At 42.0% G+C, this 18,296-nt stretch overlaps 1 protein-coding gene across 4 annotated transcripts in view; it reads right to left on the reverse strand.

Moving 5' to 3' along the window:
* Positions 1–18,296, reverse strand: part of ehbp1 (EH domain binding protein 1) — a 159,940-nt gene that overhangs the window by 87,677 nt on the left and 53,967 nt on the right. For 3 of the 4 annotated variants that reach the window (XM_084948666.1, XM_084948669.1, XM_084948668.1), the window contains 6 exons: positions 16,167–16,348; positions 14,588–14,727; positions 12,378–12,491; positions 10,652–10,789; positions 9,387–9,648; positions 6,098–6,344 (listed from right to left, as the gene is read on the reverse strand). In XM_084948666.1, the coding sequence (XP_084804792.1) occupies positions 6,098–6,344; positions 9,387–9,648; positions 10,652–10,789; positions 12,378–12,491; positions 14,588–14,727; positions 16,167–16,348 (1,083 nt within the window). The remainder of the gene's footprint in view (positions 1–6,097; positions 6,345–9,386; positions 9,649–10,651; positions 10,790–12,377; positions 12,492–14,587; positions 14,728–16,166; positions 16,349–18,296) is intronic. The other variant, XM_084948667.1, reaches the window with a different exon arrangement.

The following is an 18,296-nucleotide window of genomic DNA, read 5'->3' on the forward strand; positions in this document are numbered from 1 at the left end:
CCCCCTTAAACCTCACCCCAAAACCCAGGATCCTTCAAGGTTTAGGCCCACACACACCTGGAGCACCAGGGCAGATTAAGACCAGATTAAGATAAAGTTACCCCTTCTTCGGCTGCTATGTCATTCAAACCCCTGGCCTCTACGGCCACTGGATAGAAGGACACACAAGACAAAAAGGTTTGGTTCCTACACGTGCACACACACACACACACACACACACACACACACACACAAAGGACTTTCTGGTCATCCTCATAAGCCCTATTAGTCTGCCATAGAGCCTCTCATAGCAGACATCAATCATGGAGGGATTAGTCAATTCCTTCTCTAAATGAGTGGCGAGGGAAACTTCCCTTCAACTCAAAAGCAGGTCTCCTTCTTTCAGAGATTACACAGCGATTTGTTTTCATTTTGTTCCATCTTCATCGTTTTCTGTTTGACTTGCTTTTCATTTCTCTCTCTCTTGCTCTGCGTCTCCCTCGTTCTCTCCTGCTTGCAGCTTGTGAGGTAATCCTTGGCAGATAAAACTAAGGAGGACTTACCAAAGGCAGATTACAAGCGGCGCTTTGCGGAAGGCCCTTTTACACCAGTCGGCGCGGGTATTGAAGAGAGTGAGCTCTTCGCAGTGCTTAACTTGTGAACTCGACATGCACCCAACAGAGGAAGAGGTGGAAAAATGATAGCCGCATTACAGTAACTGGATCAAAATATATCCCTCACAACACACACAAGACAGCACATTAATACACACAACAAACACACACACACACACACACACTTGTCACTTCATGGCTACCGGTGAGTAAAACTGAAATGGGAAGGGTGTGTAATATTAATATTTTTGTTTGTCTACTTGAAATGATTAAACGTGTAAATGCCTGGTGCCCTGTGAGACTTCAGGATTAAAACTGTGCCTCAAACATGGCTCGAACTGTTCACCACCACTGGATCTCATTTAAATGATGCAAAAATATTTAGTGATGATTTAAACAAACAGCCAAAAGTATACGTATTAAATATTTCCTTAAACTTCTGAGACCGCAGACCATCCAGAGGTTGGTATCGTCTTCTACCTTTCCACTAACTTGATGACAGCGATGCCCTGCATCTTGAAGCAACAACAGGAAGCCCGATGATTGGACCTACACCGATTGAGAGAAGAAACTGGGTCTCCTTTCTCCCACAAGATCCAATGACAGACCACTCAGAGACGGCAAAAAAAGTTTGGGGAGGGGTCCACGCTGAGAAAAGGTAGACACTGAAAGGTAATTATTTAGCCTTACTCCTCTCGAGGATTATTCTCCTAATATTACACAGCTTATGGAAAGGCCAGCGTGGCCAAAGGGAGCCACTGAGGCTTCAATGCTTTGGTCTCAGAGACGGACCGCAATGCCCATTTCCTTGCTCATAGCGATGCCAAGTTCTGAAATTTAAGAAACACAAAACACTCTCCTGATCTTTTACTTTTAACCCAGTGGTTCTCAAACTGTGGGGCATAGAGCCACTTCAGGTGGAGTGTGGATAACTCTTACCACAAGAGTTTACTGACACCATCTTGCAGAGCTTTACATGTCAAAAAAATGAACCTAGAAGTGTGTTTTAAATGAACAACAGTCAACAAGGCATTTAGTTTAGCATTTAAGCTCCAACTATAACGAAGGAGGCTTTTAAATCTACAGTAGCTGCTTAAAAACATCGTACCCAGTCCACTTTCTTTATGTCCTCCATCTGAGTTTCTTTGTGTAAAGGTCTGCAAAACTTATCAGAGAAGATGAATTAACTTTGGACTGGATGTAATGATAACAAGACGAGAGACCTTGCAACGGGCAAAGATCAGAAGACAAGAGATGACTGTCCTTGTCTCTTGGGCTCCCCTCTGTCCTCCAAAAACATCCCTCAGTCGTCACAGTAACCTCAGAAACACTCCACAGCACGGATGTGGTCCTCTCCTGCCGCGAACCTCGGTGAAAGCTAATTAAGAAATATCGCAGCCTTCTGCGAACTCAATTAAATAATGTTAATTTATTCTAATTTCAATTTGGAGGTAGTCTGAACAGGAGGAGGGGCTGTGAAAGCATGTGGGAGAGGAAGGAGAGCTCTGGCCTCTTCCTTCCCCCCAGCACAGGAGCTCTCACAACCTGCAAAACTCTATTTAATTTGATCCCTTCGACTAACGTGGGTAATCACTGAAGCCCTTCAAATGAAGGGGAGAAAGAAAACATTCCTCTAGTGTCTAATGTGAGTGTGCTTGTAACAAAAATTAATAAAGGGAAAAGTGGTAAAGATTCCATGTAAGATTATGCTTGAAATATTACTCGACATACAAAGAAATAGGTGAAATTCACACAGTATACAGTAAAGGAACAGCTGAAAAAAAGCTTTTGAAAAGCAAACGCACACCAGTTCCAGGATCTAATGTATTGACAGATAAACCACAAAGTTGAAAATTCCTTACTGTTTCCAAGATTCTTTGGAAAATATTAAGATAACACAGAACTTTTTCTTTCAAACTTCTGCCCACACGCATAATCCAACCTCCAACTTTTCTTTATATGAAAATAAGGCAAATAAGTCATGAAGCGGAAACTTGATGAAAATCCAAAGATCAGAGCATCTAAGTGTAGAGCGCTCTGACTACAGAATAGAGATGGAGATGAAACAAAAGGAGGAGCAGAGGATCACTGAGTTACAGCGAGGGAAAAGAGATGGACTGAATCAGACCAGACAGAGCTCACAGCCCGCCCAACAGGAACTCCCTCTGTTCATTTAAATTAATCCCACAGATGTTTTCATCCTTCCAGCTCCTTCACAGATGCTACACTTTAAACTTGACGCACTTCAGGATCTCTAGACGGGACAATGGAATCACATATTGGTATGGGAGCTGTGAAGCATCTAAAGCCCCTTTCAGACATGCTCTCCTTTCCATTATTTTCACGATATCTTAATGCGTCGGCTTCATGTGTCAAAGAACAAGCCCGGTCACTTCTCTGTCAAACTCGCAACAGCCATCTAAGCATTTGGACCTAATGACAAGTGCATATAAACTTTCAACATGGTAAAAACTGGACTCATGTGCAGTCATATGTACAACTTTACAACTGTGTATACATGACATGTTGGTCTTTCTGTCTGGACATCATAAGACATCCTGGATGAAGTTTCAGTTACGACACAGTATACACGATAAAATGATCTGCGGTCATTTAAGACGCCCATGGTTTTGGCCACAATCAAGCTATTATAATGTAGTCTGAATCTGGCATCAATAACAACGGTGCAGAGAGACAAACACTGAGAAGTGTAGCTACATTTCAAGTACTTTCTTTCTACAAGCCTTATTCACCGATTCCTAGAAACACTTTTTAAGCTAAAATTCACACATTAACACTTTGATAGGAGCATTAAGGTTTCAGTATCTTGCCCAGCAATATTTCAGCATGCAGACTAGAGGAGCCTGGTGTCAAACCATTGACCTTCGCATTGACAGATGTCCCACTGTATCTCCTGAGCCACCGCTGCCAAGGTATGACCTACCTTCATATTTCCTCAAACACAAACATCACCCGAAGTAAGGCACCTTTAATTAATCATTGAGGCAAAGGCCTCCTTTTTCACTTATGTTTAAAAATGATTAATACATACTCAAAGTCCTAATATATTGTTCAGAAAGGTGCTATCTGCATATCATCCTCAGTATATAGCAGGGTTTTGTTGGGACCTACTGTCCACCAGTCATCATGAGCAACAAAACAAAAGCTTCTGAAACCTCTGTAGACGCTGCATTTACATCTGAATCTACATAAGAACTTGAGTTAGTGCCAGCCCATGTGTTTCACTGGCAAAAATCCAGAGCACCGAGCTCATATTATTCTTAACGTAAATCCAATCAATATGTGTAATACCTGTGTATAGAATAAGTGGGCGCACACCATATGTCATGTAGATGTCCTGATTTTCCACAGGCTGGCACTGAAGTGGCTGGTTTTAATGCAATGACAAGGAGGATGAAACTGCATCCAAGAAAACGTTTAATCCTAAATCTGTTGGAGTGAATGCAAACATCTTTCTCCATGACTGTAGTTGCCTTGTATTTTCTTGTTAGAACTCTTGCTTGGTTTTTACAGGTTTATGAAATATCTTCACCGAAGCATTGCTCGAGGCGCTGACCCTTAAACTTGTTTTCTATTTGTTGAGTGACCAGCCATTTAAACCTTGTTCCTCTGCTGCAGCGAATAAATGTGTTAAATGTAATGGTGAAACGAGACAAGCTAATCTCTTTCGGTTACCAAAGACAAGATTTCATTTAAAAAGAAGAAAAAAAGACAAACTCATTCTAACCCTTCAGGGCAGGTTTGTAAATGTAGAACTGAATATGGTGGCTTTCTGGATATCAATTTCTATTCACATTGTGAGATTAAACTGAATTCTGTGTGTGTGTTTATCTCAGCCCTACATACAATTTGCCCACATTGGTAAAATAAATATGAATGAAGAGTAGACGCCTTATATGGGAGAGGTTAGCTGTGTTTTGAGGGAAGGTTATAACTGCCCGAGTACATATTCACAGAACTGAGCCTTGGGCACACTGGAAACTATAAGAACAGATACATGCATACATTTACACTCTGTGCACGTTCCTAGCGTTATGATGTGTTGGTTTCGTCGTGGCCTCTCATAGTGGGGATGTCTCCTCTTAATCCTCCCTGACTTCATACATTCAAAGGTCATCTCACAGCCCATGTGTAGGCTGTGGTGTGTACCATGGTGCAGGGTGTGAATAAGAGGGAAAAAAAACCCTATTCACACTAGCTGTATATGTCAACAAACCCTGTAGGCCTATCCTTGTTTACTGTGAACATCCCATCTCTCACGCGCTCTCCCTCTCCACAATTCCCTGGAAATGTTCCCTCTCTTTTCTGCTGTCTTATAACCCTTCACTATCCTCAGCATATTCTTCATTTCACCCCTCCTCTTCAGTCACAATTCATTCTCTACACCCCACCTTGCCCCCTCCACACCAAGCTCCAGAGGCAGGGGCATCTCTTGGCGAAGTGTGGCCCACCACAGGCCACTGGCTTTGGGTAATTAAAGTGGTTTAGGCCCCCTCACCCATGGTCACAGGCAACTGCAGCTGGGTGATAAAGGCACTGTGCCATAATTACATGGACGGCCAGCATCACCGCCCAGCTACACTAAAACAGTCAGCTAGCCAGCTGCATGGGGAGGAGGGACCTGTGTGTGTCTATGTGTGTGTATGACTAACTGTACTGTGTTTGCATGTATGTGTGTGCATGGGCACAGGGGGTCAACACCCCCTTGTGATCGCTCTGCTGTAGTTAAGCCCCCTGTGTTTAAGCCCTACACAGGCTCATTGAGCCCCTACACACACACACACACACACACACACACACACACACTCACAATTTTAACCCCCACTCATCCCCACACCCCCAGCCAATCATTCCCCACCAGTGGTCTGACTCCTGCCGTGAGTGTGTGTGACCATCAGCCATTTAATTAGACCCAGCCATGATTTACCTAATTTAAATAAATAAATAAACATATGAAAACACCCCAATAAACAAATACCTATATTCAAATGAGGAGCTGGGGAGTTTCATGAGCATAAAGAATGGTGCAGGAGATGAGACTGTGCAGGCGGAAAAAAAGCTAATGTAAGGACCACTGGATGTGGACACACTACTGCAAACACACACATACACACTCAAAATGCTTCAACTCACTCACTTATAATAAAACATACTGCACGGACGAGCTAGAGTGAAAGTAGGAAGTAGGCATGAGCTGAGATCTGTTGAATTTTGGGGTTCAAGCTCAGAGATTTGAATTAAATGTAATTAAATGAACTTAAGAGTCTGCGAAGCCGACAAGTAGTTGATGAGATCAAAGTTAAAATCAAAATCTTAAACTGCTTTATTCTAAAAGGTATATTTCTCAAAATAGAAAGTAATGATTCTTCATTAAGCACCAGATACACTGCAGACACAACCACAGTGCATTTCTTTCTGTATTTTTCACATGCATCACATGGGGATAAATCAAGTTTTTTTACATTCCAGCAAGGACTGCGTACCTTGGGGGAAGAGGAGGCCAGCTCTCTCCCTATCATTGCTGCCACTGGGCTGGGTCCGACGGGCTGGGCTCTCTCCCCATCAGGGCCAGATGTGGGTTTGTGGGGTGGTAAACTGGGGCCGAGCCCAGGGCTGGTGCCCGGGGGTGGGGGAGCCCTCCTCTTCTGGCTGCTGGCCACATCAGGTGAGGGGCCACCAGCATCCTGCTGCACAGGGCTCGATGTCCTTGGCTCGTAGAATGGGTTGGATCTGGAAAAAAAGGGAAAAGAGAGATTGATGTAATTTATCCATCGAATTTGTAAAAAGAATGAGCTGTAAAACAGTATTTCACTAGGCTGGAGCTTATTCAGAACAGCAGAGCTACACTGTTTTTGATGATCCTACAGAACTGATTTAAAATATTCATACTTGTAGTCTTAAATATTACAGTTATATCCCGACTCGCACTTTAAGATCCTCCTGGTCTTAAAAATAAATTAAAAAAGCTAAACCAACAGACGCACAATATTCTTCAACGAGCAGAACTGGGGATACTGGAGGGTGGAGGATAGCGCTGCTGGAGATTTTTTCCTGTTAAAAGGGGATTTCTTCCTCCCCACTGTTGCTTACATGGCATACTGTGATCTTGGGATTTTTTCTCTATTATTGCAAGATCTTTACCTTGCAACATAAAGTGCCTTGGGGTCGTTGTTGTGTTGTTGTGAATTGGCACTATATAAATAAATCTGAATTGAAATTGAAAAAAAGCACTGATAATGGCCACACTAACTGTTCAGCCACATTTAGAGCAGATATAAAATCTTCCTATTCTCATTTTTAAATACAAGTTTATAAATATTTTCTTTTTTGTTTTCTTGTCCATTTTTGAATTTTAATGTGTTAGTGACTTTATTGTTTTTTTCTCGTGTTTTCTCATGTTTTTAATGTGCTCTTCTCCCTATGAAGTCCTTTAAACCTTTACATGTAATTCAGGGCTATACAATAAAACTACATTTCCTGACTTACAGAAGCAACACAAGCATAAAAGGCTCCAAAATGCCAATAAAGTTAACATAAACCATCTCAAAGACAGACATATAAGCTATATAAGATATAAAACCTAATTTTTTATCTTGTAAAATTAGGTTGTCCAACACAAGAAAATATTAGAAAATATGCATATATTTGCCTAATCATTAAACATTTTGTTTATAATGACCTATAATAACCATTAGGACCTTTTAAAGACATCCTAGGATCTAACTATAAATTCATTAATAGGGAAACAAAGGTATGGTGCAGCACAATGAACAGCACACAGAAAGTGGTAAGTTAATAGAAGATGCAGGTGCACTGAGGTCAGGACTGTGTGACCTCATATCCTCACTACCCGAGGTGGACTACTGACAGACAGGCCAGAGCTCGACTACATTACACACACGCACAAGCACGCACCAAAACACACACACATACACATACCACAGTGTTATCAATACACAGGCATGCTGGTGGCAATGAAAGCAGGGGCACGGCCTTAAGACATTCACTCAACATGCAACAAGCAGTCCTAAACAAACAAGAGAATTGGATGGAGGAGGAGGAGGGGGTGAGAGGAAAAACTGATTGACTGGGTATCTGTGAAAGAGAAGGTTGGAGGTACTCAGTGTCTTACTGCAAAGTGATAGAAGGGGGAAAAAAGGAGGGAAGAGAAAGAAAAGAAAAGGAGGCAGGTCTATAGAGAAGCTCTAACAGACCATCGCTGGCTAAAAGACATGTGAAAGGGCTGCAGTCAAAACACTGCGCTGCCCTCTTGAACTTTCTATTCTGCAGTGAGCTGCTCCTGATGTAAGAGACAGAGAAAAAGAAACACACCAGTCAATTCCTGTCTGTCTTTGGACAGCTGAGAGGAGTGAAACATACGCCTGTCTGTGTGACGGCTTCGCTCAGTGGCAAAAAGGGGTTTACACTGACAATTTGGGTACGGCTGCTCTTGTGGAGATGGTCACACACTATTGGTGAAACGGTTCACTGATGGAAACACTTCAGAAGGATCCCCACATCAGTGTGAAGCTAAGATTCAACCCCTAAAGGTTGGCAACCTTTACTATCACAAGATAAAGTCTATATTGAGCTTTTAGAGAAGGTGACACAGCCTATTAAGTATAAAATAGCCTAACATTTCAGTAAAAACTGAGATTCACACATACACAACAAGCTACCTTTTTATGCTGCGTTCAATGACTAAATTTTTTCTTGTTCATTTATTTAATTTCAGGAAGTTCCACTGAGATTAAATATTTATAAGTAAGGGTTGCACAACACAGCCACCAAACTTAACTAAAATGAAAATTTAAAAAAAATGCAGCATATACCAAAAAAAGTAAACAACCAAAAAAACGCCTCCGTTGCCACATTCATCATATCTTTAAATTCAACAACAGATAGAAGCATCTTTATATTTTCTTCTTTACAAAGTAGCTGACAGCACTGATGAACCGAAATGATGCGGAACAGGAACAAGGAAGAGGGAATGGGAGGGTGGAGGTGGGGAGCATGTAAAGGAGCTCCAAGGTGAAATAAAAATGAGCAGAGTCTATGAGGAAGTGAAGGAGAAAGAGGGAAAGTATGGGGCAACAAGTTGATGGGAGGGAGAGGATGGGGAGGACGGGTGGAAGACTGAAGAGGGAGACAAGGTTAAAGAATGCGGTGAAACAACAGGGCCCTTGTTCCTGTTGAAAGAGCTGCCTCGTCACTTTGCCCTGTTTGGAAGGGGGGAGCTGTGCCTACAAGTGCTCCTCTAGAAGGAGGGGGAGCTGCAGGACTCGGGCTGCCAGCAGTAATTGAGAACGTAACAGAGCGCTTCAAGTATCGCTACTTATGAAGAAAAGTGCAATTCCTCCAATGGCCACTTGAGGCTAGTGATCTGAAATCCTTAAATCTACACGCTTTCTATTTGCCACCAGGGGGGCGACTCTTCTGATTGCGCAACGATTTCCAGTGGTGTAAAAGTCTATGGGAAAATGGCCCTATAGTCACTTTTTCAGCACAGTAGACACTTTCCCAGTCAGTTTATAAGCTCAATCACTGGTCTCGGGTCAATAAAACAATAAAACATGACACTTTAAAAAAAAGAAAAATAGCACAGGATAAGGTGCATGCTCTTTACTTAACAGCATGTTCACGCCTCATAATTCAAAGTTACTGTTTCATCAAATGTAAAAAAAAGAAAGAAAGAAAAAAGACCATTTTCATTTGTTATAGGACTGTAAATACACAGAGGAAACAATTGTCCAATGAATAACAAAATCTTACTTGTCGAGCTCCTCCTCGTTGTGAGAAGTGTCCGCATACAGGTACTTGCTCATGTCAACGGGCCGGACACCTTTCCTCTGCCTGGGTTTGGGAGGTTCTGGATCTGGCTGAGGGTCTGTGTCCTGGTCAGGCTCATCAAAGGGGTTCCCCGGACATGCTTGTGTCTCTGGCTCATCTGGCTCGTTGAACGGATTTGAGGAGTCGTGGTCATAAAAGGAACTGTCGTCAGCCCGCTGCCGTAGGACCGGCTGGGCAGGGGGCTCTGACAGAGGACGGAAAGCATTGACAGCATGTACAAATCATGTTACTCCTAGACTTGACATGAGCTTTGGTAGCTTGTGATCTCAGTATGATGGAGAGATAGACAGCAGAGAGAAAGAAAATAAATGTGCCTTAACCTCCTAAGACTGGAACTCTTTCATGGCATGCATTTTTGTTTCTCTTTGCTATTTGGGTTGATTGGGACCTGATGAATGTAAAGAATTATCTTTTTACCTGATGTAGTTTCTGAGAAGAGGATATCAGGCCCTTGTACAGTAAAATTTAGTATTGTGGTCTAGACAACCCAAAATGTGATGTCCACATATGTGGATGCCAGCTCCTAGAAGGTTAACTGCCTATTTGACTTTTCATAAATTGTGTGGATAATATTTAGTTTATTTCAACATTTTAAGGATCCAGGTCCCCTGTGTGGGCTCCTGGGTGGTGCCTGCACATATGCTTCATGCTGCCTTCACTGCCAACATAAGACAACCAAATCCTACACACAGCCACTATTGAATTAAAACAGCAACTGCATCGTCCCCAAAATAAGTAAACCTTTGTTGAAGATGATAAGGACATTAAAGGACACGTGTACATACGTAAAAATATGCACTTGAGAAAGTAAAATCCAGGATTTAAGGCTGAAGATCAAAGACATCTTAAGTAAGCAAATAGGCAGCAAAGGTGTGCTTTTATGTATGCGAGAGCGTGACACTCAAAAACAAATACCTGTCCACTCAGGTGGTCAGACAAAAATATTGGTTTAGGTGTCTGACTGAAAGCATTGAAGCCTGATACAGTTGCAGAGGATTATACACATTCATGGTATCTGCACATCAGAACCTTAAAGCCACACTGCTCATCATCCCAAAGACTTTTCCCAAAGCAACACCAAGAAGATCGCAACCAAAGCCAGGCACGTTTTACAAGTTTTTACAATTATTATATATTAAAATGAAGTTGAGTGCATTTTCTTCAGAAGCTGGCAGAGCTGCACATACCTTCCTCATCAGGATCATCAAATGGGTTGAGATGGTTGGGATGAAGGTCGACATCGGGCTCATCAAAAGGATTGTTGTTCATGGCGGGAGCCGTATCCTGATCCTCGTCTTCCAGGAAGTTCAGCTTGTTAATCAGCTCTGTTGCCAAAGAGTTCAATCAAAAGTTATTTTAAATTAAACTACAGAGTCAAAACAGCTACACAACAAAATGCAATGAACAAACAGCCACAAAGCCAAATGCACCAAAATCTGCACTTCGGAGTGAACCATTCAGTCTTGGATAAGAAATCCCGCTTGCTGGGGAGCACTGCCTAAACTCCTTTGTTCCTCAACCATTTCATCCTTCTTCAGAGCATATACAACAGTGGCATTCTGGGAAATTTTGTGTGGTATGGAGGGTTACTGTGGGAGACTGTGGCGAAAGCATGGTGTTGCTATGGAGTTCCCAGCTGGAGGGGGTACTTGTGTACTTTATCTTCACTATACTCACTGTAGTTCAATCGCATGCTGCCAGGGTGTGGGTCAGTTTGAAAAGAGTGTAAATGTGCCTGAGGTAGATGCCAAGAAATGTTGCTGAGAAACATGAAAATCTGAACTAGTACAAAGAAAAACTGTGCTGTGAGCTACGTGTCATGGGTCTATATGTAGTGTGGCTATGTGAAGTGGTGATGGCTGATAAGAGGAACAGCACTTAACTCACAACATTCATGGCCAATTTTAGGCCATGACAAGTGCACATGTCCAAGAGTGTGTTTAAATCTGTGAGAGGGTTTGTGACTACTCCTATCCAAACAGAAGAATGTTGGAAGACCCCAAATAAACTCAGAAAACCTTGAGAGTACAAAGCTATGTTTGTTGTATATTACTGTTTCCAGTTGAACCAGTGACTGGAGTTATTTTCCCAGAGGAGAAAGGGAAAGCTTTCGCATAAAGCCCTTATTTATGCGATTTTTAATAAGATGAAAAAGTTTTTACAACTCTGCCCTTGCAAAAAAGAAAAACAAAACACTTTATTTAAATTTAGCCAAGGTGTGAAACATCACTGGTGGTATGACCCAGGGGCCAAACAACTATCTTCACTGAACCTGACTTAGAAGTGCAAAAGGAGATGAGCATGTAGGGGAAAGCGGCCAAATTTAAATTAACTATAGGTTTTCTGTTTTTATAGACAGATTGGTCGGACTTTTAAAATTTTTTTTTATCTAGCTTAAGATTGCGTGAGAATATCAGAGGCTAAATATTCTCAATTTAAAATAGATATACTTAATTCTATTTTGAAAACACAAATATTGCTTTGACCTGAAAGAGGAAAAAAGGGTCTCTTTCTTTTCTTTTCTTTTTACCTGGTTTGGTTCACTACCAATTGCAGTAAAAGAGTGGGAAAGGTCACATTGTCAAACAATAGAAACAATAGGAACCAAAAGGATGAACACCAACTGATGTGTTCACAACACCACGTACTGCACGTCACCACATGATTGAAGATAAATCGTACCACACAACACGACTACAATACCAATGTCACGAAGGATCACGGGATAAGGGAGGGTAGAGCCAAAGAGAGAGAGGAAGAGGGGGAGACAGAACATTATGGGAGGAAAAATAAAAAATAAATAAATATGTAGATATAAACCATGACACTGAGGGGTAGGAAGAGCCAACACAATGTTCACAATAAAAGAAGAATCGCGGGATGAAAAGGGGTGAAAGAAAGGTGAAAAAAGACCTTGGGAGGAAGCAGCAGGCTTAGCTGTTGCTTTGCGTGCTCGCTTGGGAACACCACCATCATCATCATCATCCCCATGTAAGCAGCTGAGGGCATTCAACTGGTTTACTATCTCTGCAAACGACAGGTCCATACAGGAAGGGAGGGAGGAAGAAAAGCAGTGAACAAGGCAAAAATAACACACACCATCCAGAATGTCCACACACATCCACACTGCACAATAACTGAGTTCAGACTGTTGGTTTGGTTTATATTATCATCAGTTCTATCACTAACAAGTCTGCAAGTACAAACAGATTAGTAAAGAGGAACACTAGTGTGAATGTGCATGCTTTAGTTAGTAGTAATAGCGCTGCGATCAACCATTTAGCTGGTAAGGTCTACACTATAAAGTTCACAACTTTATAGTATTAACAGCCAAATGCAGTGTTTCCCACACCAACTTTACCTGGGCAGGCCACCTCAATCAAGTATATTTATGAATGCCTGTTAATGATAAATAGCTAGCTTGTCCTGTCTTGTGTTGCTCAAGCTTTGCTGGGCAACTAGTTGTTTGCTACGTTTCATATCAGTAGCAATATCCAGGTCCAAACACTCCTTCAGTTCCCAAAAACAAACAAAGCTCTGGGACATTACTGATAGTTTAAAACAGTCCAGATTTGTCCTGATACTAAGCTTAATCTCAACGCCAGAATATTTTCTGAAGGGTTAAAAGTTTTTTTTTTTTTTTTTTTTTTTTTGGGGGGGGGGGTCGGATCCAAAAACAAGAATTGAAGCACTGCAGCACATTAAAAAGGACAGAGCCTCGTCCAACACTGGAGAAGCTTGGACCGGGAAAGAGCATCATTATATAATCACTGAACAAGCAGACTGTGGTGTTCCCATAGACTCTCTGTAAAGTGTACACTTGGAGGTGGATATCATTCAGCCATTTCTACAGTCTCTTCTCCTGGGGTTGAACATGCTCTACCCTGTGTCTTAGACTCCAGCTGGTCTAAGTAAGAAAGTCTTTCTTTCTCACTGTAACCAGAGCTGGCAGCATATGGAGAACTGGTTCATGTACCAACATGTCAAACTCCTGAAGGCTCCAGAGCAGAACAACAACTGTCATCACTCACTGCCATCCAAGATGTGGAAGATGTTTATCCCCAGGAGTAGAGACTCACTATTGCTCAGTTATAAAATATTTGCAGAGGAAACCGTGTTCTGTGGGAAACACTGCATCAGCACTGCAGTGCTAAATGCATGCACAGAGCCAAAAGCTAAAAAGAAAAAAACTTTATATATCTACTTTAAAATAACATTTCTGACATGCCTCCAGAGCTTCAGGTTCCAGATTGATAAATAAAGAGGTAATACTGAACAATGACTAACAACCATATATAAACACACACACACATAGAGAGGTTTATTGAGGTTTCATAATTTACATACAGCATATAAAAAGACAAAAGAGAACATGTGTTTTACAGCGTATGCGTTGGTTAGCCTAGTGTTAGTATTGCTGGGGCTGCTTGCTGGCTTGCTCTGGAGGTACGATTCAGGCAAGAATATGACAGCAGCGAGTTTTGGCAGCCCGGCCCATCCTTTGATTCAGAGATGTGTGCTAGTGAAGCGTAGCTGTAGGCGCTCAATGCATATACATATAAATGAGATGAAGAGCATGAAAAAGAAAGGAGAGAAAAAATGAAGCTTAACATGAAGAGGTGGCGCTTTGAAAAGTTGGATTAAGCAAAGCAGGAAGCAGCGCGGCCCGTACATGCGACCGTAGAATGAATCATGTATGTAAGGAAGGAGCCAAGCCACCGTCAGTCTGCCAGTGCAACCAATACAAGACGAGGGGAACGAGGGGCAACAAGGATGTGGGAAAGTCAAAGCAACAGAAAACGCCCTGAAGCAGACAATACACGGCAAATAAAGCTCATGAATTTACAAACTCTCACTTTTTTATTTGTGGAAAAACACACACACACACACACGTGCACACACACACACAGAGAAGCATAAATTAGGGAAAACAAAGAAACCAAGAAGCAAAGTAAATGCCCCAAATGAAGCCTGGGTCCTGCGCTTATTCTTCAGGAAGTCTGGGAAATTTCGGGCATTTTGGGGATTTTGATCAAATGACCAAAAGCAACTTCAATGTCTTTCAGCAGATAAATCTTTGATCTTACAAAGCAAAATAAAAAAGTGCTCCTCCAGTGTTTTACCTGTGATCTTAGCAGCTTTCTCCTCCTGGTTGACCCTGTTCTCCTCATCCTCCTCATTCTCCTCCTCAAAGTCATCCAGGTTGCCAATGTCCGCCTGTTTCATGCTCATCAGGCTGGCCAGGCTCTGCATGTCCTCATCACTGGACCCCACCAGCCCCCAAAAAAACCAAGAACCAAAACAATGTATACACATAGATAGAGAAATACATGCAGCTGAAAAACATCAAGACAGATAGCACAATTTAACCTACACACCCCACATACATTTAGAATCCATCTCTTTCAATCATTTCTTCACTCCAGACGACCATTTTTACACCTAAAACTTTAACACCCCTCCCTCACATTTTAAAGCTTCTTTAAAGCTTGGTTTTGACTCCAGCCTCTGCCCCACTGATGCATTTCTACATCATTTCTTGTATTTTATGTAGTCCTCTGTGCGCCCCCCTCCCCACAGTCCCTTGATACCACCGCTCCATCATAATCGCTGTATTCTCCTCTCTGTTCTTTGTGTTTGGTGTTTCCCAGGCCCATGGGCTCATTTGAACTGCTGTGATGGAGTTTGTTTGTGTGTGGTCGACATCATTCCCCGAAGGGTTAACAAGGGTTACGCGCCATCGACCCGCCATCCGCGACACAACAAAGGCCTCGCCGCTTTGCTCATGCTCAGTGTATATGTGTTTGTGTGTGTGGGGAGGGGTATCTTTAAATGAAAGTTGCTGCCATCAAATTAAAATGAATAACAAACAGAAAACACTGACTGAAAGCATGTCTTCAAATGAAAGATGGTTCAATATCTTAAAATGATTGACAAGTGTCTTTGTGTGTGTGTCAGTGTGTACCTATAATTTAAACTGTTATATGGAACAAACAGCAAAATTTCACCCTCTAACAGATTAACAAAGAAAATTTAGATTTTCAGTCACCTCTGGTTAGAAGTGACATAAAAAGGGTATTAGCTAGACTTTTATACCAAGCATCTGTTACTGGTCTGCAAAGGGTAACACAAATTACTCTCTTACTCACAGCAGGGATTATCAACAGCTTTACTTGTCCTCTTTGCTGCAAACTTGGCAACTTTATTACTTTTTTTAAATATCCTTTCATACCCTTCAGTGGATAAAAAAAGTCTCTTCATCACTAGACTCTAAATTAGAGCCTAATGAAGCCAGACTGTCCAAAATTAATTTTGACCAATGTGAAAGAGTCATGTGGATATCTGTGGCTCCAATCAGTCATTAGTGTGAGACATTCAAAGTTGACTGCTGTAACGGTCTTGTGATTAAAGACAGCCTGCAACAAAATTTAACATGACGATCTCACTATGTGCTTGCTTAAATTACTTTTGAAACATACAATGAAACGACACACTGATTAACTCAACACAAGCAAAGGCAACAGAACAAGGAAGACGTGAACATGGGTTTTGAGCCCAATTTGATAGGTATTATTCCTACGTGCATCAGACTTAATGTTATAACTAGTGAGGGTTACAAACAACTTAGAACACTGCTGAATATCGCAACATGTAACCACTTCCGAAGGATGTGGGTCATATTATAAGAAGACGAAAACTTACGTGGCCTTCCCCTCGCGGAGGAAAATGCAGGAGAGGGAGAACTGCAGCGTGGCTGACACCACCTTCTTGGACAGGGGCTTAAACTTCAGCTTGACATCTGTCTGTGTGGGCATCGGACTGGCGTATTGTTTCATGTTTATACTGCTAGTGGCCAAGGCCTTCCTCCGCCCTGATGGAGACTCCTGTGGACAGACAGAATTTAAGAAAGAAAGAAAAAAGAGGTTGAGTTTAATTGTTTTTTTATTGTTTTGAAACTTTCATAAAGTGCTGGGAGAGGGTTAAACTGATGGCCCATCACAGTGTCAGGTTTATATAAATCCAGAAGAAGCTAGAAGTGGGTCCCTCCTGAATTCCTCATTGTGAATTCTGCTGTAAAATCCCTCCTGATATTTCCTATCAAAGGTCCGCGCTGAAGCCATTTTTGCTGTACTTCTTTCCAGAGATGGGCTCTGGGCCAGGGGCTAGCAGTCAAATTAGAATTTGGGAATATGCCACAGACCAGGTGATAAGAGTTATACAATCAGTGACATGGCCCTGCGTGTGTGTGTGCGTGGATGCAAGCTGCTCACCAGAGGACCGTGTGTTAAAAATAAGAACTGCCGGAAAGCCTTGTCACTGACTGCTAGATATGGAAACTAAACAGTTGGGGATGTTCCAGCCTTTTGTCTGCCCTCCCTCCAACAAAAACTGATGGGTTTTGCCTGCTATGGAAGCACCATACTGTCAGTGAATATCAGGCTGGTTCACCTCCTTGCTGTGTTGATACCACTGACATACCATGCCCCTCTCGGTTCTCTTGTGCCTCCTCTCTTTTAACTGATTCTGTTTTTGTAATGCGTTTCCTGGTTAAATGTTTTTTTTCCCCAATTTGCATGGGAGAAGGCACTGATCTTAGCACCAAAACCAACCTGTCTCACACGTCCCTTCACAGGCCAGCCAGAATGAAAGCAGCAGGCAGCGTACGGCACATGTTCTCTTTTCTTTTTAAAATGCCTGGTTTCGCCTGCTCTCACTTTTTGTCTCCATTTCACTGCACGGCTGTCTAAAAGCTGCATCCAACTATACCACAGAAAAATACCTACTTGTCTCAGCTGTGAATCGAGCCCTGAGGATTCATCCTCTCGTGCGCACAATACCGAACAAAGCAAACCAGCAAGCTCCCTTTCACACTACACCAGTCTGAGAGCACATATACATATACACATACACTCTGGCGGATAGGCTAGATAAAACGATACAAGCTCTTTACATTGCCTGTTTCCTGATGTCTTCACACACAAACACATACGCACACACTCCTTGGACGCTATGGCTCTGTGGGGGAAAACTCAATCTCAGCCTTATCGCTGAGGACTGCAGGGTATTCACACACACTCTCACACTCACACACACAGAATTTGTATCAGTACAGAGTGGTAAAGCTTTTGGTAATATAGAGAGAAACTATGTAAGCTCCAAATAGAGATTAAAAGTGTTACAGGCCAACCATACGAGAACCAACATGTGATACTCAAACTGCAAATAACTGTGGCCGGAAATACTGAAGAAGTGGATACAATAAACACTGAAGTAAACAATCCAAGCCTTCACGACATTATATGAACTTTGCACATGTCAAATTATATTTTACCTATAAGCTAACAAATTTGATAACACATAATAAAACAAATAAGTTGATGCTTGAGACAGACTACTCTGAGGTGAGAGAGCCTATGTCTTTTCAGATGACGGTTCTTTTTCAGACGGTTCTGCTGACTCCATCAAAGGGAAACCTCCACTGGAGTGGTCTGGGATGAGAATTGGGATCTCAGCTGGGAAAGAGTGAAGTACTCATTCTGGGTTGGAAATGTGTTTTTAGAGTAGAGGATGAATAAAGAATTGTAGCAGCAGACTGGCAGATGGGTTGGCCTGTACTGGTCTGCTGTGCAAAGAGAAAGCTAAACATACAGGGAGTGCAGAATTATTAGGCAAGTTGTATTTTTGAGGAATAATTTTATTATTGAACAACAACCATGTTCTCAATGAACCCAAAAAACTCATTAATATCAAAGCTGAATGTTTTTGGAAGTAGTTTTTAGTTTGTTTTTAGTTTTAGCTATTTTAGGGGGATATCTGTGTGTGCAGGTGACT

This window comes from Perissodus microlepis, chromosome 13 (assembly GCF_051167445.1).
Source record: "Perissodus microlepis isolate ML-2025 ecotype Zambia chromosome 13, ASM5116744v1, whole genome shotgun sequence".
Classification (NCBI taxonomy): Eukaryota; Metazoa; Chordata; class Actinopteri; order Cichliformes; family Cichlidae; genus Perissodus; species Perissodus microlepis.